The sequence below is a fragment of the Mirounga angustirostris genome, unplaced genomic scaffold (genome assembly GCF_029215605.1).
Source record: "Mirounga angustirostris isolate CCGP_5_RB_7025 unplaced genomic scaffold, mMirAng1.0.hap1 SCAF_3, whole genome shotgun sequence".
In the NCBI taxonomy this organism is placed as follows: domain Eukaryota; kingdom Metazoa; phylum Chordata; class Mammalia; order Carnivora; family Phocidae; genus Mirounga; species Mirounga angustirostris.
Window position 1 is genome coordinate 55,631,655 of NW_026991711.1, and position 27,720 is coordinate 55,659,374.

Below are 27,720 nucleotides of genomic sequence, written 5' to 3' on the forward strand. Positions count from 1 at the left end.
TATAAGGAAATACAATTGCTTTTTGCCTGCTTTGTAGCCTGTGGCCTTGTTAAACTTATAAAATAAATTCTAAGCATTTCTGATAAATTCCTTGAAACTTTTATGTAGGCAATCACGTTGTCTGTGAATAAATACAGTTTTACTTCTTCCTTTCCAATCTGTATGCCTTTTATTTCCTTTTCTTATTGAACTGGCAAGAACTTCCAGTAAATGCAGAGTAGGGGTAGTGAGAATAGGCATCCTTGCCGTGTTCCTGATCTCTCCGGGAAATCTTTCAAACTTTTACCATTAAGTATGTTAGCTGTAGGTTTTTGTAGATGCCCTTCAAAAAGTAAAAGACTCTAATTCTAGCTTGCTAAGAATTCTTATTGTAAAGGAATGCTGAATTTTATCAAATGTTTTTCTGCATCAATTGATATGATGAGGTATTTTTTTCTTTTTGGTCTGTTACTGTGTAGATTACACTGAATGATTTTAGAATATTAAAACAGCCTTTCATTCAGAGGATAAATGGTTCTTGGTCGTGGTGTAGTCTTTTTTATATATTGCTGGATTGATTTCCAAGTTTTGAGGATTTTTTTATGACTATGTTCATGAGAGATATTGATCTGTAGTTTTCTTGTGATGTCTTTATCTAGTTTTGATATCCAAGTACTGCTGGCCTCATACAATGAGGTGGGAAGTATTCCTGTCTCTTCAATTTTCTGGAAGAAATTAGGTAGAACTGGTGTTTTTTCTAACTTAAATGTTTGATAGATTTTGGCCAGTGGAACCATCTGAGAGTGGAGAATTCTTTTCCAACAATAAAAACAAAACCAAATGAAACAGACACAGGACTATTCAGATTATCTATTACTTCTTGAGGAAGTTTTGGTGCTTGTGGCTTTTAGAGCAATTGATCCATTTCTTCTAAATTGTCAAACTTACGTGCATAGAGTTCTTTACAATATTATCCTTTTACTATCTGTGAGACCTGTAGGGGATTATCAATATTTTTCATCTCTTCAGAACCAAATTTTGGGTTTTACTACTTCTGTTTTCCTATTAATTTATTTTTGGTATTCTTTCTTTCCTTTTGCTTGCTACAGGTTCTATACATTCTTTCAAAACTATAATATCAAATGAGAATTAAACTCATTTAAAGCAGCTAGGTGTTCTCTTCATATCCTTTACCTATCTCTTCTGATATATAGTAAAGAATGATTTTTAAAATACATATTTAAAGACAATGCCAACCAATATGAGTTTACCGTCATACAACTTTCCTCAATGAATGGTCCTAGTCTGTACTTTTCTTTCATAGTTATACATTTTAAAGGTTTTTATTTTTCTTAGCATTTTTCATGAGATTCTCTAGCATCTTCAGCTTTTGTGCAAATATTTTTAACCCTGAGCAATCAGAAAGCTCACAAATGTTTTCTTTAGATGGATCATTTAAGACATTTATCCTGTGCCACTCTTTTTATAATGTGTCATGTGTTAGTTAATGGGCTGTGCCCTGTACTGAAGGATTACAAGGTTCTGACAACAGTGCTCAAGGAGAATTTTACAAGGGTATTTTTGGTTGTCACAATTTTTGAGAAGCATATGGCATATCAGAAGAGGAACCAGGGAACGTTACAAAATATTTTTTATAAAAAAGGGGGCAGGATTCTGGTGAGACTTCGAAATGTGTAGCCTTTCTCAAATGAAGTCCCCTACTTGAGCCAACAGAAAATGATGTGATGGATTATTTTTCAAATTTGATACTGAGGATGGAAGCAGTACCACTCTAGATACATAAAAGAGAAGGTGATTCATTACCTACATGCTTATTAGGGCTACCTGGGGTTTAATTCTCTTGGGAAAATTTCCAACTGAGAAAAGCTGCAAGGAACAATGGGCACCTAAGCAACAGAATGCAGGGAACGAAGTATATGAAATGGGAGTGCAAAGAAGAATGACTGTAGCAACTCTGTCAAAAGTAGTTCTGAGAAAGGCCTTTAATCAAGGAAGACTTTAAAGTGGAAACAGATACAGGGCATAGGAGGTTCTTAATCTTTGGAGTTGAGTTCATCCCTTGCTTTTTCATGACTTTTTCTTTAATGAAGTACACTTTCTGCTAGCAATGTTTTCTTAACGTCCCCAGGTAAAAAGCTAATGAATATTTCTCTAATCTTTAAAAAGCCTAAGAGAGTTGGTTTTAAAAGTTAAGACATTTTCAATTTCTCATGATCAGATCTCTCCCAAATCTATTCTTCTCAAGTAAAAGCTTAAATATAATCACTTGTATTTATTTCCCTTTCTTCTGACCTGGTACATTCTCATAAACACTATTTCTTCTTATAAATATCCTTATCACTCTGTGTCTGGAAAAATTTTTCCCTGATCTTGTTTAGATAATGAAACATACTAGAAATTTAAAAAGAAAATATTTCACAGAAAGAGAATTTTAAACTCTTTATGCATCTAATGTTGAATAACAAATTGCTATTCACAAATTTCATCAATACTATTAAAGTAAAATGAAAACTATTATAAATAGAATTCTTCCTTTTACATGTGTAAAAGACTACGAAACCGAACTCATAAAAGCAGATGAGACCTTAATCTCACCTTAAAGCAATCAAATGGAAAAAAAAAAATGCCATTCATATAATTCATACATACATTCATACAATGCATACATTTGCTTTTTTTTTTCAAGGAAACAGTACCTTCTCATTTTTAACAAGCTGCTTCCGGATTGCTGAATCCCGTCTGAAGCATAACGCTTTACAACATGGTCCAAGATTACTAAGAAGACTTGCTCGCTCTTCTTTTCGTAGTAATGCAGCCATGTTGAGAGCCCCCAATTCATGTTCAAAAAGACTGTCTGCATCTTTCAATAAAAACAAACAGGCATTAAGTTTTCCTAAAATAGGAAAGTGTTACTGGCTGCTTCAATATTCCATATAGTCTATACTTTATCAAAGTTATCATAACAATGGTGAAAATTATAGGCAATATACATAATAGGCCACAAAACAAGTCTCAGTAAATTTAAGAGGACTGAAATCATATCCTGCATCTTTTCAGACCACAACAGTATAAAATAGAAATTATAAGGGGAAAAAAACACGTGGAGGCTAAACAACATGCTACTAAAAACCACCAATGGGTCAACAAAGAAATGAAAGAGGAAAACAAAAAATACATGGAGATAATGAAAATAACACAATAGTCCAATACCTTGGGGATACAGCAAAGGCAGTTTTCCTAGAGGTAACAAATGATTTCAGTAAACTTGCAGGATACAAAATTAATATCCAGAAATCAGTTGCATTTTTTTTTTAAAGATTTTATTTATTTGAGAGAGAGAATGAGAGACAGCACAAGAGGGAAGAGGGTCAGAGGGAGAAGCAGACCCCCTGCTGAGCAGGGAGCCCGATGCGGGACTAGATCCCGGGACTCCAGGATCATGACCTGAGCCGAAGGCAGTCGCTTAACCAACTGAGCCACCCAGGCGCCCCAGTTGCATTTTTATACACAATAACAAAGTTGCTTTCAAAACAATACAAAACACACACTTGCACATGTCCCTAGAAAGTATAACATGGTTAAACTTCCAGTTTCTTCGTGGTTTTGAAATGACTACCACGTATTATTCAAGACTGTTTTAGTTGTACCTTTTCTTTTTTAAAAGTAAGTCTTCACCCAACATGGGGCTCGAACTCATGACCCTGAGAACAAGAGCTGTAGGCTCTACCAAATGGGCCAGCCAGGCACCCCTGTACTTGTTCTTAAATCTATCACACTAGACACAGAAAACCTAGACAGAAGCAATTTAAATTTCAGTATACACGTAAAATTTTTGGTTTTCAATCTTAGAATTTTTTTTAAAAATTACATATGGCATAGGGATATACTTTCTTCAGTACTGGGGCACTGAAACAGACCAAATGGGAAGGAAAAAATCAGTACCAATTATTTTACAAATACCTATTGAGTACCTACTGTGTGTCGGGTACTCTTCTAGGCACTAGCATAATTAGTAAGAATGTCTAAGATCATTGGACAATGGATACAACAGTAGACGAAGTCCCATTCCTTAGGAAACTTATATTGAGCATCATGTATCAGTTCTCTCGTTCTCTAATAAAGCTATCACAGCAAAAAGTAGGAGAGATCTGATTGGTAAGCAACAATTAACTCCCTTTTACAATGTATGTCATTAAGTTAGGGCCAAACTGCATTTCTATAGTTAGCAAAGTCATAGGAGCAAATAGCTTCAGAGGTGGGTAAGACCTTAGGGGTTTCGTTCCATCATTTTATACCCACAGGAGTTATTTGCTTAAGGTCACAGAGCCAACCAAACACGGTAAAAAGAGTGGGGCAGGAATCCAAGAGTTTGGTCATTTGTCAAGTAACATTCACAGTTATAATTTGTTTCATGTACATACATTCTATGTTCATTGGGACATGTCAAACAGAGTTTTATTGCTTATGCTAACAGTCAAAAAAAACCAAACAAACCCTGAAACAAAACAATTTTTTTCAATTTTGTATTAGTAAAAAGCTTTTTTTACCTAAACTTTTTTTACTCTCACAAACATGATATAAAATTAAATGTTGCTTTAATGTTTTATCTCCTTTCCTTTTTACTATTCAGTCATCCCCCTCCCATTAATAAACTATTAATAAGGTAGGAACCAGATAAAATAGAAAAAAACTGTAGAATAGTGAAAAGTTGTTGCCATAAGGTCTCAAATCAATGTGATAAAATATTTTCAAATGAAATAGTAGCAGTCAATATTTACTGAGTGCCACTAAATGTCAGGAATTGTTCTAAGTATTTTACTTATAATACCTCATTTGCTCCTCCTAACGATCTTATGAATTTGATGGTTTTATTCCCAGCTTACAAGTGGTGACACTAACACATAGAGATTAAATAATAGCTAATAAGTGGTGGGCCTGTTGAGGAATCCAGACCATCTGGTCTAGACACCAAGTTCTAAGTTTTTATCCCTTCGTTAAAGGCTCAACCTACACATTTGCATTTGGTTAGAACTCTGCATTTTCCAGGGGAAAGGGTTGCCAAGATACCCAGTTTACTTAGATATGAAAAGTATCTAGTTCACTCTTCCAGGCTCTGCTTTGTTTAGTTTTGGGAACACCACTGAGGGCTCTGACATTTGAACCTACCTGTTAAAAAGTAATTACGGTAAGAAAGCTCATCTGTGCTATTTTTGTAACTTTTCTGTGGGTTTTAATTTTCATGGTCAAAATTCCTTTCTAAAATTTCAAAGAAGATTTAAATAAAGAACCTAAGTGAGTCCTCAAAACAAAAACAAAAACCCAGTTCTTATATGGTAAGTGCTGCATGAGAACAGAACAGCACCCTTTGCAAAGGCACTTAATTAAGTTATAGCAGACACTGCACAAAGTAGAATGCAATTACCTTTGGGTTTTTCTAAAAGTCTCTGACATGTTTCTTTGACTTTGGTAAAGAGTTCAGAACCTGCCAACTTTTTAGAAATCCCAACTCTGAGCATAACAGCTCCAGGTGTGAATTTTAACAGTGCAGCCCCAGGCTCTCGTGGTTCTTTTGGATGCTTTGGCATAAGACCAGACCAATCCACATCTATCACATCTAATGGATCTGTAAAAAGTTAAGAACAGCATTTTTTTTTTTTTAACACCAAGAAATAGCATTGTTGTTATCTTTAGAGAAACAGAAATTGCAAAACACAGCATTAAATAACAAGTCCTTTGAACCAAAAATGTCCTTTTCTTAAAATGAAAGCTTTCCTATAAAGACTAATACTTAGAATCTAAGGATCTTTACAATAAAAAACCTCACCAAAAGAAAACAGGCAAGCACACAAAAACCCAAACGCATTCCTATAAGTAACTCAGGCAGTGGCTATTAATACGGAGAACAAATAATCCATCCACTGACAAGGAACAATTGAAAAAATTAACAAAGTAATATTCTATTTAGAAGTACCTAATGGCATATCATAAAAAAGATAATCATACATACCTCCTTTTACATTAGTAGAAAAAATTGTGATATATATAAAAAATTAAGTCAAAATAAAAGTTTAATATTTTACATACCCAGACAAAGCAAAGACCCTCACAATGATTTAAAAAAAAAAAAAAAGTTATAACAATCAGACTAACTGGGATGATTCAACAGGAACATCAATGGGTGTTGCTTCATGGTGCAGTCACTAGAATAAGCTCTGGCAACGCATAAAGTATACTATAAGGGAAAATAATTCCTGAGTTCAGAAAATTGACAGAAGTATATAGGTACTGTTTAAATATAATTTCAACGATTCTAAATTTTTGAATGATTGTTTCAAAAGTTGGCTTGTGGCACCACAATTTTGAAGCTCTGTACCATATATCTACCATCTAGAACACTGCTAGGCAATCAGTATTTGGTTAGATTCCAGGTCACAGAATATGAATCTTAACCTGCAGAATGGAAATCTTAGAATTTGGCTACTTTAAATGGGACTCTTTCCAATTTATGGGCACTGTCTACTTAAAAATGAGCAGAACATATAGACTATAATTTTCATTTTATTGGCCTTTCAGTCTTAAACATAAAGGGAAAAATTCTAATTGCTTTTCATTAATTCGCACAGCATGAAAGTGAACAAAAAATACCTTAATACCATAAATCAGATAATTTTTATGTTCAACCACCCTTGTAAATGATTACCTGGCATCTTCTCCTCATCCTGTTGGTCTTCCCTCTTTTCAGCATCACCTGCTAGAATTTCATCTAGTTCATCATCACTGATCGGCTCATATCCTTCTCCAGCACCAGATCCTAATGAATGTGCATCATCTAGCTTGGATTCGTCATCTCCTGCTTTGGAAAGATTAATTTCATGTCAAAGAGCACATCTAAGGGACATCTAAGTGAAACCAAAGAGGAAACACTAAAAATACCTGAAAAGTATTTTTTTCCTTAGAAAACTATGTTTCTTAATTATTCAAAATACTTGACGATTCAAAAAGAAAAAAATAAAACTGAATTAAATTTAATTTTAATGGCAAGAACACAGTATGAACAGCAATATCGAAACAAGTTATAAGATTACAATTAAAATGTAACAAAAGGTACCACTAACTTATTAATGTTGCTTGTGTGCATTAATCTTTTATAATAAAACTTCAAGTAAATCCAAATTTACTAACTTCAATAAACTCATTAACTTAAAAGACTTGCAAGCTTAGCTCATGATACGAAGATGTTTACAGCAGGGAGGTAAAAATGTAAAAGTGCCATTAATCCTCTCCCTACCTCCCATTCATCTTTCCTATCCCAACACAATTTTAAAAGAATGTTGTAATATAATTTAAAAATATTTTGTTGGCACCACTAGCATACATTTTATCTATCTTACCAATTTTTCTCAACCACGTAGGCTAAGCTTTGTCACCTGGTGAGTTAGCTGTGAACTTAAAATTATCCTAAAACTACAGAGTATGTTTAAGATTTCTAATCAGCAGTTATCCACACACTTTACCGAGTTTACAACACTAGTTATCAAAATGCAACCCTATGCTTTACAGGTATAAATTTGCAGCAAAAAAAATATAATTATGAGATGTTTCTAGTCATCCTATAATTTTCTATTCTATTAAATTCTATAATAATGTCCTTATGCCTCCACCAATTCGCTTCTAAGGTAACCAACTTTAATAACTTCATTGTACAAATATATGTCTAAACATAAATGCAGATATAAGGGCAGACATCTACCAGGCAATGGGAAGAGAGGGTACAAAGATGGCTGGAGCATAGTGCCTTCAGAGAATATTTTGTTTCCTATATAATCTGAAAGGAATGGAGCCGGGTAACAGACAAAAATGTGTGGCACTCACCTTCCACACTCTCAGTTCTCTCAGCTTTGTTTAGATCTTCAAATCCCTGCACAGATCCTAGATCTTTATCCATTTTTTCTTTATCCGAAGCAAGAGAGTCTCGGGAAGTGCCTTCTAGGTCTCTTTCATGTTCACTTTCCAGTTTTGCTTCACTGCGTTTAACAGACTCTATTTGAGAAGAACTCTCAAAAGTTCTGTCTCTGTCTCTGTCCCTGTCCCTTTCCATAGAATCAGGAATTAGTCTCTCTCTTTCCCTGTCCAAATCTCTCCTTTTGTCTCGTTCTCTCTCTCGTTCCCGCAATCTATCTCGGTCCCTGTTCCGTGGCCAATCTTTATCGGCATCTCGGTCCCATTCTCTCTGTCTTGTGTCTCTCCTCTCTCTGTCCCGCTCTCTATCATGCTCATATCGATCACGTTCTTGAAGCCTATCTCTGCTATCGAACGACCCGGATCTTGAATGGACCTGTCGATCCGATTCAGGAGAACTTCTTCTCGAACTATGGCTCCTTGAGTCCTGGCGATCTAAAACAAAGAGTTAACACATGAGAAGATAAAAAATGCTTCACTGTTGCTATGCTTGTGGCGAGCAGGCATAAGTCAAATCACTGTGCTATACAACACCTCAAATTAATGTAACATTGTGTGTCAACTATACTTCAGTGGGAAGAAAGAAAAGAAAATGTTTCATCTTAGGGTCCTTTAAAGCTTACAATTTGATATTTCTATATTCCCAATTATTCGAGGAACTCATTTTAAGGAAAAATTGATCTCTCTCCATTAAAGTGCTAATTAAAATAGGTAAAAGACAGGGCGCCTGGGTGGCTCAGTCGTTAAGCAACTGCCTTCAGCTCAGGTCATGATCCCCAGGTCCTGGGATCGAGCCCCGTGTCAGGCTTCCCGCTCAGCGGGAAGCCTGCTTCTCCCTCTCCCACTCCCCCTGCTTGTGTTCCCTCTCTCGCTGTGTCTCTCTCTGTGTCAAATAAATAAACAAAAAATCTTAAAAAAAAAAAAAATAGGTAAAAGACACGGAAACATGTTTATTTCCACTATAACCACAAAATATCTTCCAAGAAATACATATATAAAATGGTAAGCGTTAACAGAACTGATCACTTCATTATCTGATCTCTTCCTATGCCCTAACCTTATTTTCTGTGGTCAAAAGAACAAGCACTGGCTGCAGGAAGAAGAGCAGGAAGGTTACAAATTTTAGGCATCAATAAGGGACTTGAATACATAAGCCCTTCCACCAAGATACACTAACATCCTGATATTAAACTGATGGACGTCACTCAAAGTCTCTCCATTATAAGGTTGGTATTAATGGTAACATTTTGGTGGCATGGGTAAGCTTTTAAGCTCCTTAAACTTTAAGGCAGTGTATATCATAACCAACATAGCATTTACTTTATAATTTGTATAAAATATAAAACTGTATAAAATATGATAAGACAGGAAACACTTGGTTAGATTATAATTCAATTTTATTACCTGAAGAAGTACTTCGACTGGGTTCTCCACGCTTTAACTGATCAATCCTAGATTTTCTCTCTCCTGTGATTTCCAGACTTTTTGTTTTCTCTCTATCTCTTGAGCCACTATGCAGTACTCTCTTTCGACCACTCTGGTCATCTCCACTTCGATGGGCAGAATCATTGGATGGGGAACGGAGACGACCTGACGTATGACTACGATTACTCCGATTGCTCCCAAGGCTGCTACTCCTCTTTTGATCCACTGGCTTGCGATGCGGTGCGTCTTCTATAGTAACGTGAGGTGCCTCTACTTTTTCCGCTCGTGCTCTATGGCACTTTCTGTGCGAGTCTTCGTTGGCGGTACCGGTGGGGGTGGCAGAGGAGGCAATGGCGGTGGTCGATGTGAAGCTGGCGGCAGCGGACGTGGCGAGAGGAGCCGGGCCAGTGGTACTGGCAGCAGTGGCCGCAGGAGGAGGAGGAGGAGGAAGAGAAGACGGAGAAGGAGTCCTCGCAGGAGTAGCAGCCGTGGCGGCGTGCTCCGGTTCTGCCCCCTCCGCCCGCTCAGGCACATCCTCATCAGACCAGTCACTGAACGCCGTATCTTCTTTTTTCTGAGAATCCTCTAGACTGCCATCCTTACTGTTGGAAATTTCAACCAGCTCCTCTTTGGTTGTTATTGGGGGAGTCCGTGGGCCTCGCTTCTTCTTACTCTGCAGGGCTGCTTCTTCATCAGAAATATCCGAATCGCCTTTGGATTTTTTACGTTTTTTTTCAATACTTTTCTTCTTCTGTCCTTTTTTTGGTGAAAATACTTGACCATCTTCAGATGCTATCTCTGTGTTACCCCTCTCTATCCCAACATCATCCTCTTTCTTTTTCTTCATTGGTTTCTTTTGAATTTTTGCTTTTTTCTTGTTCTCATCATGAGCTCGATCAGATGTGTCTCGATCATCAGACGGGTGGTGTCCTATCATGTCTTGTGCACGAGTTCTTGAGCTTTCCATGATTTCTGTCTGTTCTCTCTGCTTATCTACAGAAGAAACTTTCTCTTTGAGCTCTTGCTCTTCATACCGCCTTGAACTCTCTTTTCTTTCTAGTTTACGATCTTCCTCTTTCCATCTACCCTGCCTGTCTTCTGTAAGGTGTGACGGACTGAGAGAACGAGACTCTTGAGGTCGTACAACCTGGCTCAAGAGTCTATGTTTTTCATCTATACAAAAAGATGAAAGTAATCACACTTTCACCAGGTAAACAACATTGCATGTTACACAGAAAAAATAACAACCTAACCTCTCACTTTTCATTTTAAAACTTTAAAAATGGCAATAATTTTACTCAAGACATGGCTTTATTACAAAGAGTAGGAAATGACAGTGCCAGTACGATAAAGTAACTGTATTTCTAGCATATACTTTAGTCACATGAGATATTCAGAGGCAGCAAAGTAAGAAAAATTTTAAATCTTACTTCATCATTTTCTACTAATGCCAAAGAATGGTCTCATGGCTATAAAGGGACGTGGACATAGAAACAGAAAATATTCTGCTTACTTTTATCATCTCCGCTGTTGTACGCATCACTGTCAGGAGAATGTTCTCGCCGGCGCTTAGGTGACTGACGAGGGCTAGGACTCCCTTCATTTCTATAGCGTTTCCTAAGTTGGACAAATATAACTTATAAACTTCCAGGGGATGAAAAAGCAATTTCTTTACTAGTTTTTAGTATTATTTCTTTACTATGACTAGAATATAAAATTGTAAGAGAGCAATATTGTCAGAGCTATATCATACAAAAGGTATTCAGTATCTTTAATAAAATTCTTCACTTTGTTAAGACACACAATTGTGGACTTAAAAATACATGGCAATAGGTCTTGCTTCATTAAATCACCAGATTTAATTACTACAAGATGGTAACGTACAACAGAGGCATTAATATATTAATGTACCCTTTACTAAAACTTAACTCATTATTTTTACATTTTTATGATAAAGAAATACTTTATGTTGGGAAGCCAAATGAGAAAATTTAGTATTTGCTTTGGAGTTAAAAAGACATGAATTTAAATTAGTTATATCATAAGCCCAGTGCCAATCATGTTGTGGGTATACTGGAAAAATTGGTTCCTTACCTCTTCTTAGAACTAAATCACTTGCTTGGTGGCAAATTAATAAAATAATTCATATGTTCACTATATTTCTTGTTCTTTAAGTTAAACATTAAGTGACTAGTCATTTCTATCTCTGGTACTTAAATTATCCTAGTGTTTTCCTATTTTCTCATTAAATTTTGGCCACTTTTTTTTTAAATTAACATTGTTTATAAATACTATGGTCAAAAGTGGCAAAAACACTGCAGCACACCTATCTCCTTGACAGCTCATTTACACAGATGAGTAACCAGAGAAGACCAGAATCCCAGAGATGGGAGATTAGAATGACAACTTACAGGTCCAAGCTCATACAATTCCCTATCCAGAGCTCCTCATCATTAGGCCATCTATCTCTCCATTCTTTGAATCTGGGCTGGCCCACTGACCCGCTATGACAAGAGGATGTGGTGAAAGAACACAGTGTAAGTTTGGAAAGTCAGGACTCAAGAGGTAACGCAACTTCTGCTTTTGCCCTCTGGGTATGTTTCCATCATTATATGCAGAGTTTAGACTATTGGCGGATGAAAGGTCATGTGGAGGAGAAAAGAGATGCCCCAACCAACAGCCAGTACCAAATGCCAGACGTAAAAGTGGGGCCATTCTGGGTTATCCAAACCCAGCTGAACTATCAGACTGACTGGAAACATGAGTGATCCCAAGTAAGATCAGCAGAATCGCTCTGCTGAGCCCAGCCAAAAGTGCTGATCTACAGAATTATGAGCAGATTAATGGTTGTTTTAAACTACTAATTTTTTGTGTGGTTTGATACATAGCAAGAGATAACTGATATACCAGAATAAAGTGATTAATTAAAATACACAAAAAAGAACTTTAACTTCAAGGAAATAGCTACAGAAACAAAATTAAGAGTAAAATAAACAGTATGGCAATTCAGCAAATAAAACCTTCTACATAATAGGGGTTAAAAAACGTTCTGGATAAATTCAACTACTGAGATGACAATATAACTGATAAACATATCAAGATATTAATTTCAGATAGCTAGTTATTGTTATAGAGCTGTTTGACTCCTAAGTTTCTGGGGTTCTTACAATGTTTAGATTGTCCAGCTACAAAGAACCAGAAATTTTTGCCACTGTAAGCAGAGATCAAAATCATGGAAAAATAAAGCATAGGACTGGATAATGATAAATAACAAAGATTTCAATCTTAGCTTAAGGAGGTCAGGGAAGAGAAATAATAACTGTGTGCCTACATGTGTTAAGGTAGTATCTGAATTTTATGTTAATGTAAGATTTTTTTTTTAATGTGGGGAAAGGGAAGCCAGTCAGTGAACTATAGAAAATCCTAGCTGCAGATGAAGGGAAGCCAAGACCTAACAGAAGAAGCCTCCACTTCTGTGTTATGTTCTTTGTCTGTAACCATAATCTACAACAGCAGTGATGAAAAAAACCTAAAGAAGGGAGCTGTATTCACCATGATTCAAATGAACTGGAGGCAGAAGCAATGGAATTGAATATATAAATTATTTCCACAGTTTGTTTTAGCAAACTTAAAAAAAAAAGGCAGTTAACTCCAATGAAGTTGGCTTTATGTCCATTAAAACCTCAAAACTGACCAATGAATCCAAAATTCTCATGGCTACAGTGACTGACTTAAATCTCTTGTCTACTCCTCAACTAATGAGAGCCCCAACATACAGAGAGGGCTGTGAAGATGATAGGCATACACTCGGGCCATCTTAGCCATCATCTGGAGAAACCTTTTTGAGATTGGAACTCACACAGAAGAAAAGAGTGTAGAGATAGACAGCATTCCCGATACTTTGTTTGGAAGTCTGAATATAGTCACATCAGAATAAATGAACACCAACCATGGACTTCCCAGATACCTGAGCAAATAAATTCTTTTTGGTTAAAAAAAAAAAAAAAAAAGACAAGGGAAAAAAAGAAAAAGAGAAACTGTCCTCAGATATTTGAAATAATAACACATCTTTGAGCCCAGTAATATACTATAACTCCACAGCTCAAGAGAGGACAACTCCTATCTCTCATCATCTTCTAGCCATGCAGTGGTTGCAGGGCTTCCCTCAGTTTTAAGACACGTGAATGCTTCTGGCGCTGGGGGTAATGACTCCAGACTAATAAGTACACAAAACTCATGAAGGATTATCAGGAATAGCACAGGCAGTATCTCCTGGTGACTGGTCAACTCCATTAACTAGTTATAAGGTGGATATGATGAGATATAAGTTTATTGGTTCTATCACCTTTAGTTGGATTCCTTAACAAGTCTATAGAAGTTGAATAAGCCAGTATGTCATCAAAAATGGCACAGTAAACAAGAATGATTAATTATATCCATGGTTACAGAAATAGAATGAGAAACTGTTTTTTTTTCCCCCCTAGACAATTCAAAAGACTTTAAACACCAAATACATATAATAAAATTAAAATACAGGAAAATGTAGAGAGCAAAAAGAATTATCAGAACATCAGGGGCACACTAAAAAGCATTAAATGAAACTCTTTACTGAAATATAACCTTTAAAGAACTGATTCATTCTCATTCTTACTTTGACTTTCTCTCATCGTGTCCATCTCTGGGATTCCGGTCTTCTCTGGTATCTTCCCGCTTTTCTCGGCGGTCATCTCGTCCTTTTTCTTTGTCTTCCCAATCCCTCTGACGCTCTCGTTCTTTATCCCTTTCTCTCGCTCTCTCTCGTTCCCGCTCTCGCTCTCGTTCCCTCTCCCGCTCTCTCTCTCTCTCTCGCTCCCTCTCTTCTCTCTCTCGCTCCCGTTCTTTTTCCCTATCTCGCTCCCTCTCTCTCTCCCTCTCTCGATCATGGTCACGATCTCGCTCTCTTTCACGGTCCCTCTCCTTTTCTCTTTCTCTTTCTCTCTCCCGCTCCCTAGCACGCTCTCTTTCCAGCTCTCTTTCCTTCTCTCTTTCCCGATCCCGCTCACGCTCCCTCTCCCTCTCACGCTCTCTGTCTCGCTCTCGCTCCCTCTCTCTCTCTCTAGCCCTTTCATCTCTTCTATCCTCCACTCTGTCTACTCTTCGTTCCTCTCTTCTTTCATCACGCTCAAGCTCGTCATTCCTTCCCTGATGTCGAATTGGTGAGCTTGGTCTTTGATCTACAATGAAAATCAAGTTTTGTCAGTGATTAATTTGACAGATAACCTATTGGTAAGACAGTATGGCAAATCTTAAATTTTATCTGTGTATAGGGTCACACTGGCAGCAAATATAAATCAGGTACTATATTTACGTTTTAAGTTAATCATCCAAATAATCACCCCTAGATGTTTACAAATTTTTTTTAAAGGTAAGTTTTATTTGCCCTCTAACTAACATGTTTTCTGCTCCCCATCAACCCCCTTCCCACCTCCCACTGATCCACCTTTGATCTTTCTCTGCATGCTCCCTACCCTACCTCCAGCCCACTGCTCCAACCCCACTTTCTGCCATCTCTACCCTTCACCTCTGATCTTCTCTGTCCCCCCAGCAGGACCTGAGAACACTGGTGGCAAAGGATAGGGGCAGCAGGAGGTGTAGAACATAGGAGCTGAAGGAAAAAAAAAATTTCCCTCGTAAGTCACACCTCTAATTTCAGGCCAAAATATATACACATCAAAGTGCAGCTATTATGTGAGGAAAATATAGAACAAAACATCTGTCAATAATTGTTGCTGCAATATCAATTTATCATAAACTAGAATATTAAGGGTACTGATGCTTAGCAATCTTGAAGTAATCAAATGTAAAGTGTTTCATATTAGTGATATATATATTTATAATAAATTAAGTTTTATTTAATCATATAACTCATCACTCAGATGAAGAGCTGTTTTCTTAAAAATGTTAACTTATCATCTCATCACATTTTGTATAAATATATTTTTTTAAATACATGAATCATATAAACACAGAGAAAATGAATACATGCTGCCCAAATGCCCAGCTGAGCAGGAAATTAGTCTGGGACCAAAAAATGTATTAGAAATGGCATCAACTTTTCCACAGAGCTAGCCATTTTTGAAAGTAGTTCACTGTGGTAGGATCTAGGCTACTGTGTGATGTGTCTATTTTCGTATTATGTAATAAGGTTTATGGGTTAGTCATAAAGGTCATACTACAATGTGGTCAATAGGTTTTCAAGTGGAATATCTAACATCAACTTATTAAGCAGAATAACTTTAGGATATTTCCAGGGAAGGGTTCAATCAATATAGTAATTTGAATTTCCTATCTTATCACAGATGAAAAAGGCAGGACTTACGCATAATTACTCTTTAGAGGTTATATATCAATACAAAAGTTCATAGAATTTTAAAGCTAAAACAAAACCTTGTCCAGCCCTTTTCTTCTTAAAAACACAGAAATTAAGGTCCAGAAGTTGACTGGCCAAAGTCACAGAGATGGCAGATTTATTAGGACATCAGGACTAGAAGTCAATTCTCTTAAACCCTTTTTTACTTTTGCTGAAGCCAACTTAAATTTAAAATGGTTCTATTGTCCACTTTTGATTCCCCAAATGCTACACATTTATGGTCTTAGACTGTCTGAGTTCCTGGTTTAGGGGTCATACTAATGTCACAATGATTACAAACAACGTGAAATTCAATACTGCAACTTGTAGTAATTCATACTTGAAATTTCTGATTATAGCAATGTCAGGGAATAAACTATTTTACTCTTTTTTTGACAGATAAAAATTCTATTTTCCCCAATGAAAAAGACAATGTCTCTTACTTCAAAGAAAATGAAGAGGCTATAAGAACATCACTTTAATGTGTCTAAACTATTTTTTTTAATCTTCTCCCCAAAATATGTTCTTCAAAGATGCTCTTCTCTTCATATTTCCTTATCTTAATGAATGACATACCCATTCATGAAAGCTGGAAATCTCTGAGTTATCCATCAATTTCACTCTCAAAATATTTCTTTATTCCATTTCCTCTCTCCATCCTTGTGATCTGATCACCTCTTCTTAGATGTCTGTCATCAACAGTCTAACTGGTTGTTATCCTTGTCTTCAGTCCTTCCCCAGACTTAACATACTTTTTTCATGAAAACTCTATTTTTTCTAACTGCTTAAAAGCAGTTGCCTTGTAGGTAGTGAAAAGGCAACTGAATCAAAATTTTTAGCCTGGTTTATTAGGCTATTTAGAACCTGGCCTATAGTCCCTCATCAGTCGTTTTTCCCAGTTTCTTTCCTTCCCTACCAATTATGGGATACCTCTACTCCCAACACCTTAATTCATTACTACTCTACTCTACAGCCATTTGTTTCTTTTAGTCCTGCGTGTCTGCACATGCTATACCCTCTCCCTACCAAAGTGTTTCTTCCACTGTTCCTCCTAGCAAACTCTTTAGGGAAGCTTTCCTGATCTCAGGACTATCTGCTCCTCTGTCATCTCACAGAACTTCATACAGTAGTAGCTAGCATTCATCAAACTCCAACTGTCTCTGTGTACCTAATCAGCCTGTGAAGAACTAAAGGGAAGACTGAAATTCCTGAGCACAGAACAAGGTGCCTGGGCACATCTCTACCCTCAACCTCTATCAATCTTCCTACTGCTCATCATACTCTGGTCACATTGGTTTTCTTCCAAACTCTAGGACATATTAAGGTATTTCCTATCTCAGGGAACTGGCACATATTCTTCCCTCTGTATGGAATGTTTTTACCCTCAATCTTTGTAATGTTAGCTTCTTCTCTTGCATTTATGCTTCTGCATAAATGTCATCTCCCCAAATTTTACATACACAGTCTATCTAATTAGGTCCCTCTCTTATCCTTTATTTCTATCTGGGAACATTCTTTGTGTCCTTGACTGCACTCAATAGTCATTTCTCTTTCTGGGTGTAAGGGGGGGTATCTTCCCTCCCATTAAGTTCTATAAGCACAAGAACTATGGTACTTCAAGAACCTAGCAAAGTGCATGAGGACTCAATAAACACTGTGGAATATATCAATAACCTCAAATATATAGTTCTATTTCAATCATACAAATGATTCTTATTGAAGTAGTTATAGTAAAGTAAAAGAGAAAGAGGACAGAACTTGCATTCAGAAGATCTGAGTCTGAATTCCAGCTCTGGAACTTACTTCTCTGTAATAGTGGAAAAATCAACTATCCTTCTCCTAGCCCAAATCTCCTAAGTTATGAAATGTGAATTCTCTTGTCATACCTACATTCACAGGGATATTATAAAGATAAAAGGATTTTAAAGGATATTTTATATATATTCCCAGACTTAATATCTTTTACAATAGTAAGTCTGGGAATATATAAAAAGCAACTATCAAAGTTCCCGGAAACTTAACACATGAATGGTTGAGAACTAAATATAAGATTGAAACCAAATGTTACTAGTGAATTTCAGGAATAAGATGAAAAAACCTGAGCTAGGATATCCAACTAGGAAAAAAAAAAAAGAGAGAGAAAGAAGAGATATTAAAAAAGCATAGCATTACAAGGACATAGTGTTAAAGAGAGGTGAATCAGCGTTAGGGAAGATATAATTTCAGATATCAACACACAACATATAAACTCCAGCCTCATCTGTAACTAAGGAAATCACACACATCTTTTAACCCAAATGCATTAGGCTTACTCTAACAAACTCAACTCAACCAAGTCTGATCTCATCTATACTCCCAAAGTACATGGTCTCTTAGTGACTTCTTTCTTTCATTACTGTCCATATCAATATACACTATTACCTTTGTGATTCAGCCCACTATAAAACATGATTATTCAATTTCCTACTCAATCAAGTTTTGTAGTATATTAATCTCAGCATTATAGCAAACCTTACTGTAGTAACCAGCCAAAGTTAGTAAGACCTTCATAAAATCTTAAAGAGTTTAAAGGCCCTAATACATATAGACAATAAAAGCCTGTTAAAGAAAGTACTTATAAACCCTTCTTAAATGACTTTGAGTAATCTTGCTTCAAAACTGATTTAAGAGGGTAGATCTAATAGAGTAGAATCTAATACAGTAACCAAAAATGTTTAGCTTAAGATATACAGGAATATAAAATTAGCTAAAGCAAGTATTGCAAATTCTCAAGAAGGAACATGCATAAAATATTCCCTCAAACCACCCCAACCCTACCATCATCAGTTTTTTTCCTTTGTTTTTCTGACAGCCCTTACAAGAGTCTGTTTATTATCACAGCTAGTGAGTGAGTGTCCAGGATACTCAGGTGAGAGAGTATCTCCTGAAGCAGAAATGCCTAGAATGGGCACATCTACATTCTTTAAAGGGTTGTAAGCTATCTGGTTAAAGTGAGAGACATAAAGTAGGGCACCTAGGTTCTTGTGGTATGCAAGTACTTATTACACCTCAGTACCTACTCTGTTGCCAAACAGGTACTCTGGTAGCCAGCTATTTACATACTCTCTCTTATACTAAGTAAACAAGGAAGATTACATGAGTAAATATAATAGTTTCAAATGTGTCAACAAGCAAAAGTCTTAAAAGCTGTATTAAAAAGTAAATTGATAATGGTTTTAGAAGACAATTCTCCCAATCACTGTTGGTCATTATTGAATAATATGCGATTTGACAAACCTCTCTCTCTGTTGTCACGACGGTCTCTCTCTCCATGTCTTCTCTCAAAGGAAGAATCCCTTGCTTGGTCTCTGTTGTCTCTTTCAGGATATCTGTCTCTTTCAGGATAGCTACTTCGAGTTTCCCAGCTGTCATGATAGTTGCTACTACTACTGTGACTATCAATTTGAGAACCTCTTGTGCCTCGACTTCCTAAACAAAGGATATTCACACAAATGTTTAAACACATACACTTTATTAAACAAGTTTCAACAGTCACAATCTTTCTTCCCAAAAAACATACAGGTAAAGAAGGTGTGTTAGTGTTTCAAAGTATGGTAATCATTACTGAAAAGAATATTAAATGTTGAATCAAAACACCCAAGTTGTCTAATGATGGGCTTAGGTAAGCCAAGTCCCAGTTTTTTCTATCGATAAAAAAAGTCTTAATGGAATCATAAAGCAAGAAGGTTCATTTTGGTTAACCCAAAACCCAACAAAATAAAAAATGAAAACTATCTGTTCATATCTAATTCACAGAAATATGAAAATAAAAAAGTTGATACATATTACTGCTTTGATTACAATTTATAGCAAAAACATTCCAATACAGAACCAAGGTATTTTGTTGACATTAAGTGGTGCCTGAAAATCTTCATTTAAAAATGTTGGAAATGAATGTTCATAGTATAAAAGCCAAAACCTGGGAAGTACCCAAATGTCTTTCAATGGTGAATGGTTAAACTGTGGTATCCCCAGACCATGGAATACTACAAGGAACAAACTATTAATACATGTAACAATTTGGATGAACCTCAAGGAAATTATGCTGAGTGAAAAAGCCAATCTCAACAGGATATATACATAGCATGATTCCATTATGTAACATTTGTGAAATAACAATTATAAGATGGAGGACATATTAGTGGTTGCCAGGGGTTAGGGACAAGAGAGGGGATTTGAGTGTGGCTATAAAGGGGTAATACAGGGAGTCCTGTGATACACAACTGAATATCTTGAATGTGGTAATGGTAATGCAAAGCTACACAGCCACTACAGGAAAACAGTACAGAGGTTCCTCAAAAAAATGAAAAAATAGACCCATGTATGATCCAGTAATCCCACTTCTGGGTATATATCCAAAGGAATTGAAATCAGGCTCTGGAAGAGATACCTCACGTTCACTGCAGCATTATTTACAATAGCCATGACACAGAAGCAACCTAAATACCCTCTGATAGACAAATGGATAAAGAAAATGTGGTATATACATATAATGGAATATTATTCACCCTTAAAAAAAAAAAAAAGGAAATGCAGCATTATTTACAATAGCCATGACACAGAAGCAACCTAAATACCCTCTGATAGACAAATGGATAAAGAAAATGTGGTATATACATATAATGGAATATTATTCACCCTTAAAAAAAAAAAAGGAAATCCTGCCATTTGAGACAACATAGATGAAACTGGAGGACATTATGCTGAGTGAGATAAGTCATACACAGAAAGACAAACAGTACATGATACCACTTATATGTGGAATCTAAAACAGTCAAACTCTTAGAAATAGAGAGTAGAATGGTTAACTGCCAAGGGCTGGAGGTAGAAGGAAACAGAGGTATTAGTCAAAGGGTACAAAGTTTTAGCTGTATAAGATGAAAAAGACTTAGAGCTCTACAGTACAGCACAGTGCCTACAGTTAATACTGTATTGGAAAGTCAAAAATTTTGCTAAGAGGGTAGATGTTATGTTAAGCGTTCTCATCATGCACATATAAAATAGTAAAGAGAGAGCAAGAGGAAACTTTTGCAGGCGATGGATATGTTAATGGCATAGATACTAGTGATGGATTCATGAGCATATACTTATCTCCAAGCTCATCATGTTGAATACATTAAATGTATAGAAGCTGTATGTGCAGCTTTTGGTATGTCAATCATATCTCAATAAAGTGGTTTAAAAAAATGCAGAGCTACACACACACACTCACATACACACACATTATACATAATAGGCTTTGAGCCTTCAAAGAATTAGAGAACAATTCTAAATACTGTTGCAATGTATTTTAATAGTCAAAATATCAGTATAATTAAAGACCACAAGGAAGAAATTTAAAACATTTTTTAGAAACTAGAAATGAGCTACATATAACATCTAGGAATGAATAAGTTAAGTAACAGCTTAGATGCTGCTAAGAGATAATTAGTTAAAAAAAAAAAAAAAGGTATGTCTGAGGATATGACCCAGGAAACAAAAGATAGAGAGATGAAAAATCCGAAAGTTAAGAATCAAAGAAGATACAATAAGAAGATTCAACATATGTCTAACCTATGCTGTTTAGAGTCACATTTAAAACAAAAAGATACAGCAAGGCTAAAAGGATGAAAAAAGATACTTATCAAATATTAACCAAAAGAAATGTTAGTAAAATAGCCTTCAAGACAAAAAGCACTATTAGGGATAAAGAGGGTCATTCTGCAATGATAAAAGAAATAATTTGCCTTATGTACACCTAACAGCAAAGTCTTAAAACAGCCAAAGCGAAAATTGATCAAATTACATGAAATCGACAAATTCACAATGACAGTGGAAGATTTCACTCACTTCTCTGTAATGTTAGAAAAAGCAGACTAAAAATAATTATAGATTTGAAACCATAGTTAACAAGCTTGATCTGAGACACCCTTTGCATCCAACAATTAAAAGCACACACAGAACATTATATAAATTTCTGAGCCACAGCTAAGTCTTAACAAATACAAAATGCCAAAGAGTCGACTTTAAAATATTCTCTGACAACAATTAAAATTAAGGAAGGGGATTTATTTTAAAAAGTTATGATTGGAAATTTAAAATCCTATTTCTACCTAATTCATGAGTCAAGGAAGAAATCATATTAAAACTTACAAAGTGTTTAGAATGGTTACTAATACAATTACCACACATTTCATAACAAAGTAAAACCTAAGAGTAGAATTAATAGAACAAAAGAGATATAAAAGAATATAAACCAAAGATTAGTTGTTTGAAAAGACTCAAAACAGACAAATCTCTGGCAAGACTGAGCAAGAAAAATAAGGGAATATAATTACAGATATAAAAGAGATTTAAAAAAACAAATTTTGGGACATCTTTGTATCAAAAATTTGAAAACAAATTTCCTGGAAAAATATAACTTATTATACTGCTTTAAGAAAAAAACCAAACTACAACTATTACAATAATCTAAATCTAGAACTCTTAAGAGAAACTCAATTGGTAGTAAAAACCATAACCATCAGAAAAATAGGAAACAATGTTTAACAGACAAATGTTGTTAAATTGTCAAAGAACAGATAACTAATCATATATAAATTGTTCTAGAGAAAAAAAGAAGCAACACTACCTAACACATTTTCTATGTCTAGTATAACTTTGATCCCCAAACCAAACAAGAAAAACACAAAAAATGAATTATGCTGTGGCATGCTAGAACCAGTTCACGCTGGCTTGAAAGAGCCAATTGTGTACATCTCTTCCATGTCAGTAGCTCAAAATCTGCTACGGCAAGAGTATTTATACCATAAAATTGGCAAAAGCTAAAAGTCAGGACTTTTTCTGAAGAGTCTGTTGTTAAATATTTACCATCATTCCACTAATTATGTGTAATCTCAATTGAAAACACAGATGTTTAATTCAACATCAAATTTTAACCTAATCTAGAACTTTAAAAAAATGAAAAAATTCCCTTTATCTTTGAAATGCCAGGATAGTTCTAAATTTTAAAGAAATATATAAATAAAAGGTTAAAGAGACCAACTATGACCTTCTCAAGATACAGAAAAAATGGTCATGATAGAAGTTAGCTAAGTTGGGGAAATTAGGGGACATCTGTAACAATAAAAAACATCTGGTAAAAATCTACAAACAACATGCTTAATGGTAAAATGCCAACAGTAACACTTTAAAATCTGAAATGGAGCAAAGAAGCCCATTATACTACTTATATTCAACACTATATTGAAAGATGATCAGCAGGTTATCGATAGTAAATAAATAATAATCAGAAAAGAAGAGCCAAATCTGTTCCCAGACATAAATGTTTGAGATAATCTAATTAGATCTCCTACAAAAACAGAGAAACATAACAATGTAAGATTAATATACAAATATCAATTATCATTTCCATACACCAACAATAAGTGGTAGAAAATAAAATACTTTAAAAAGATATTATTTAGTGACACACAGTTATTCACAGAAGCACTGTTCAAAAACAAAGACTGGAATACCTACACATCTACCAATATACGATTTATAGTAGTCTCCCCATCCGTGGCTTCACTTTCTGTGATTTCAGTTACCCACGGTCAACTGCGGTTCAGAAGCAGATGATCGTCCTTCTGACATATCATCAGAAGGTCAACGGTAGCCTGATGTTACGTCGCAATGCCTACATCATGCACTTTGCTTCATCTCATTACGTAGGCATTTTATCATCTCACTTCATCATAAGAAGGATGAGTACAACACAATAAGATATTTTGAGAAAGACCACATTCACATAATTTTCATTGTGGTATACTGTTATCATTGTTTTATTTTATTATTAGTTACTGTTAATTTCTTACTATGCTTAATTTATAAATTAAACTTTATCATAGTTGTGTATGTACAGGAAAAGACCCAGTATATAGAGAGTTCAGTATTATCTGAGGCTTTAGGCATCCACCCAACATCCTGGAACACATCCCCTGCAGATAAGGAAGAACTACTGTATTAACTTTAAGTTGTTTGTTCTAGCTCTGTGCAAAAAGGTGTTGGTATTTTGATAGGGACTGCAAAACAAATAATCTAACTATAAAATGGGCAGAAGACATGAACAGACATTTCTCCAAAGAAGACATACAGATGGCCAACAGACACATGAAAAGATGCTCAACATCACTCATCATCAGGGAAATACAAAATCAAAACTACAATGAGTTATCACTTCACACCTGTCAGAATGGCTACAATTACAAGAAACAATAGGTGTTGGTGAGGATATGGAGAAAGGGGAACCCTCCTGCACTGTTGTGGTGGGAATGCAAACTGGTGTAGCCACTCCAGAGAACAGTACGGAGGTTCCTCAAAAAATTAAAAACAGAACTACCCTACAATCCAGTAATTGCACTACTAGGTATTTAACCCAAAGAATACAAAAATACTAATTTGAAGGGATACATGCATCCTGATATTTGTAGCAGCACTATGTACAATAGCCAAATTATGTCAATAGCCCAAGTGTCCAATGACTGATGAATGGGTAAAGAAAATGTGGTGTATATATACACAATGGAATATTAGCCATAAAAAAGAATGAAATCTTGCCATTTGCAACGACATGGATAGAGCTAAGAGTATTATGCTAAGCAAAATAAGTCAGAGAAAGACAATGTAGATTTCCACTCTTATATGGAATTTAAGAAACAAAACAAACAAATAAAGTTAAAAAAAGAAAGAGAGAGAGAGAAAAAAGGCAAAGCAAGAAACAGACTCTTACCTACAGAAAACAAACTGAAGGTTACCAGAGGGAAGGTGGGTGGGGAATGGGTTAAGTAGATGTTGGGGATTAAAGAGGGCACTTGTGATGAGCAATGGGTATTGTATGGACATGCTGAATCACTATATTGTACAACTGAAACTAAGATTACACTGTATGTTAACTGGAATTTAGTAAAAACTTAAAACTTTAGTAATTCCTACAATGGACAATGTGCACCATTAAGAAGAGGATAGCTGTTTATCAAGCTGACTGATATGTAATGATCTCTAAGGTCTTTTTTCAGTGAAAGCAGCAAGGTGTAGAGTAATATACAGTTTAAAAAAAAATTACATTTGTAAAACCAGATGGGGATATCAGTAGACATACAAATCTGCTTGTGTAGAATATTTCTGGGAAGGATACAGACAAAATTGGCAAAAAAATGAATGAGGTCAGGGATAGAGTCAAGGCTTTTCACAATATATTCTTTTGTACTTTTGAAATTTTGAACCATGTAAATGCATTATTAAAAAAAGAGAGGGGCGCCTGGGTGGCTCAGTTGGTTAAGCGACTGCCTTCGGCTCAGGTCATGATCCTGGAGTCCCGGGATCGAGTACCGCATCGGGCTCCCTGCTCGGCAGGGAGTCTGCTTCTCCCTCTGACCCTCCTCCCTCTCATGCTCTCTGTCTCTCATTCTCTCTGTCTCAAATAAATAAATAAAATCTTTAAAAAAAAAAAAAAAGAGAGAGAGAAAAAAATTTTTTAAGTACCACTGACGAGCACCAAAAATGTTGCATACCCAGGAATAAAATATGTATAAGACCTTAACAGAAAAAGTTATAAATTCATAAATTTAATGCATTTGAAATAAAAATCCAAGTTTTTCATGAAATTAAAAAAAAAAAAACTCATTTAAAAAATGTGTATGAAAAAGCAAAGGGCCAAGAAAAGCCAAGACAACTATGAAAGAGAAGGTAAGGGGCCTTCAGCTTAATATGAAGCTATAATATTGACAAAGATATACCAAAAGACCAATAGAAATAATGTATGTTCAGAAATCTGCAGCAGTATTTTAGGGGAGGGGAGAAAAGAGGAGAGAGGAACAGAGGTCAAAATTAATTCAGTCCAAGCAGTTTGGAGACAAAGACATTTAGGTAGGTAGTTACTGGGTGTTGGTAAATGCTTTTTAAGGGAAGAAGAAAAATGGCTCAAGATTCCGATGTGCAATCATCTGAAGTGGTTTGAAGCAAGCACAAGTATACTAAGGAATACACAGTCATTTCTGATACCACCAATTTTGAAAGCCCACCATTTTAATTCCACTTTAATAATCATTCTATCATATATGTACCTGTTCAGTAGAAATTATTTCCTTTTGACTCCACTTTTTTGCCTGACAGGAATTTTCTTAGTGTTCCACACTAATCAAGAGGGTAGGCATGACTGGATATAATTTACCAGGGGATCTTAATCAGGACCCATTTATCTTTGCTACTTTAGCCAATTCCTAAATCCTAGGAATTTAACAATTCCTATTTGGAATTTATAGGGAAGGCCAAAATTTAATTAATTGAAAATTACTTTGATAAAATGATAATGAATGTAAAAAAGAATATATTTAGAAAAGAAACCTTAAAAGATTTAATAATTTCTATATAAGCATACAAGATACAGTTCACTGACAAGTCAAAAACCTTACCCTTTTCAGGTAATTCTGGACCTCTCCCCCTACTTCTGCCCATCCGGTCATTCCTAATTTCACTTCGAGACTCATTTCTGGCATCATTCCTTATTTCAGTACGAGAACTTTCTTCTCTCAAATGGTTTCTGCCATAACTTCGGGATTCTTCTTGATAGGTATCCTCCTTTCGATGAGAATCTCGACTTTCACGGTCCCTGTAGTCGTGGGTATCACGAGCAGACCGAGAATCTCTGGGATCACGGCTCTCTTTGTTATCTCTGCTATAATCTCTCATCTCCCTGGAGTCCCGAATGTCTCTGGAGTCCCTTAGTTCCCGTCGGTCTCTAGTATCTCTGGTATCTCTTCGATCCCGACCATCTCGAGGCTCTCGGTCATCTCTGTGGTCTCTAGAAGAGCTCTGATCTTGTTCATACTCTCGTTCTTCTCTTGTGTCCTTTTCTCTATCCCTTTTGCTTCTGGTCTCTGTAATGCAAGTTTAGAAATCAACTAGAACTCCTTTCACAAAATTTTGAAGAACTAGACAACACATGTAAATATAGAGCTTAAAAATTTTTTTAAAAATGGTAATTCACGTTCTTTGCAGAAAACAAAAAAAGAAAACATGGGCAAATAAGAAAATTAAAACCATACATAAGCTACAATTCCAAAGGTAATTTTATTAACACTTGGATAACTATGTTCTTGATTAGATAAACTGTGATTAGGATCTTCCCATGCCCCAACTTACCCATACTTATCTTAAACAACTGAAACAAATAAATTGATCTCATATCACTGATGGCTTATTTTTTAGAAACTACTTGTAGACCCAGAGGTACACAGTGACTTTAGCCATCTCTACCAAGTATTAGGCCAAACTAGACCACCCATGACCACCTCAAATGTACTTAAAGCACTTACGAGTGGCCTACAGTTAGTAAGCTGGCTGGCAAAGAGATATTGTTATTCACCCTCTCTTTTCTTGAACTGTTTACTGGAATCACTCCTGTCTCTGAAGTTTTCTCTCCTTAAAGCATTTTCTAACACTTCATAGAAAAATAAGAAAAGAACTTCAGTTTTTAAAAAGCTGAATGAAACTCACTGATTATTTAATTCAACCTTGTCACTGTCTAAATGAAGAAATAAGGGGCCAAGAGCCTAAATGGCTTAGATAACTGCGTACCTAATGGAATTTGCAAAGAATATTAACTATTCTTTAGATATGCCTAGAACAGGCATAAATTGATTACAGCATTGAAGTCAAAGGACTAACAAGAGAACCTCGGAAAACAAACACTGCCTTGTTTTTAAATCAGATTCCTTTATGTGTTGCTCTGACCCCCTGGAACTGCCTCAATATCTGAGGCTATTTTGGCAATTATAGCAGCCGTAGGCCTATTGTAAATTTACCTTCTTTTCTCTTTGTCCCAGGTGGCTAGGTCTACAGACTTTCTCAAGCACCCAAACACCTAGTATCCACAAGACCCCCTAGATTTT

The 27,720-nt window shown here is 35.8% G+C and overlaps 1 protein-coding gene across 10 annotated transcripts in view; it reads right to left on the minus strand.

The window, feature by feature from the left end:
* Positions 1 to 27,720, minus strand: part of ZC3H13 (zinc finger CCCH-type containing 13) — a 90,266-nt gene that overhangs the window by 3,040 nt on the left and 59,506 nt on the right. For 5 of the 10 annotated variants that reach the window (XM_054506326.2, XM_054506324.2, XM_064586094.1 and 2 more), the window contains 10 exons: positions 26,242 to 26,706; positions 19,049 to 19,240; positions 14,945 to 15,028; positions 14,036 to 14,597; positions 10,898 to 11,001; positions 9,364 to 10,557; positions 7,873 to 8,394; positions 6,701 to 6,853; positions 5,423 to 5,623; positions 2,697 to 2,860 (listed from right to left, as the gene is read on the minus strand). In XM_054506326.2, the coding sequence (XP_054362301.2) occupies positions 2,697 to 2,860; positions 5,423 to 5,623; positions 6,701 to 6,853; positions 7,873 to 8,394; positions 9,364 to 10,557; positions 10,898 to 11,001; positions 14,036 to 14,597; positions 14,945 to 15,028; positions 19,049 to 19,240; positions 26,242 to 26,706 (3,641 nt within the window). The remainder of the gene's footprint in view (positions 1 to 2,696; positions 2,861 to 5,422; positions 5,624 to 6,700; positions 6,854 to 7,872; positions 8,395 to 9,363; positions 10,558 to 10,897; positions 11,002 to 14,035; positions 14,598 to 14,944; positions 15,029 to 19,048; positions 19,241 to 26,241; positions 26,707 to 27,720) is intronic. The other 5 variants (XM_045869467.3, XM_054506329.2, XM_054506328.2 and 2 more) reach the window with 4 other exon arrangements.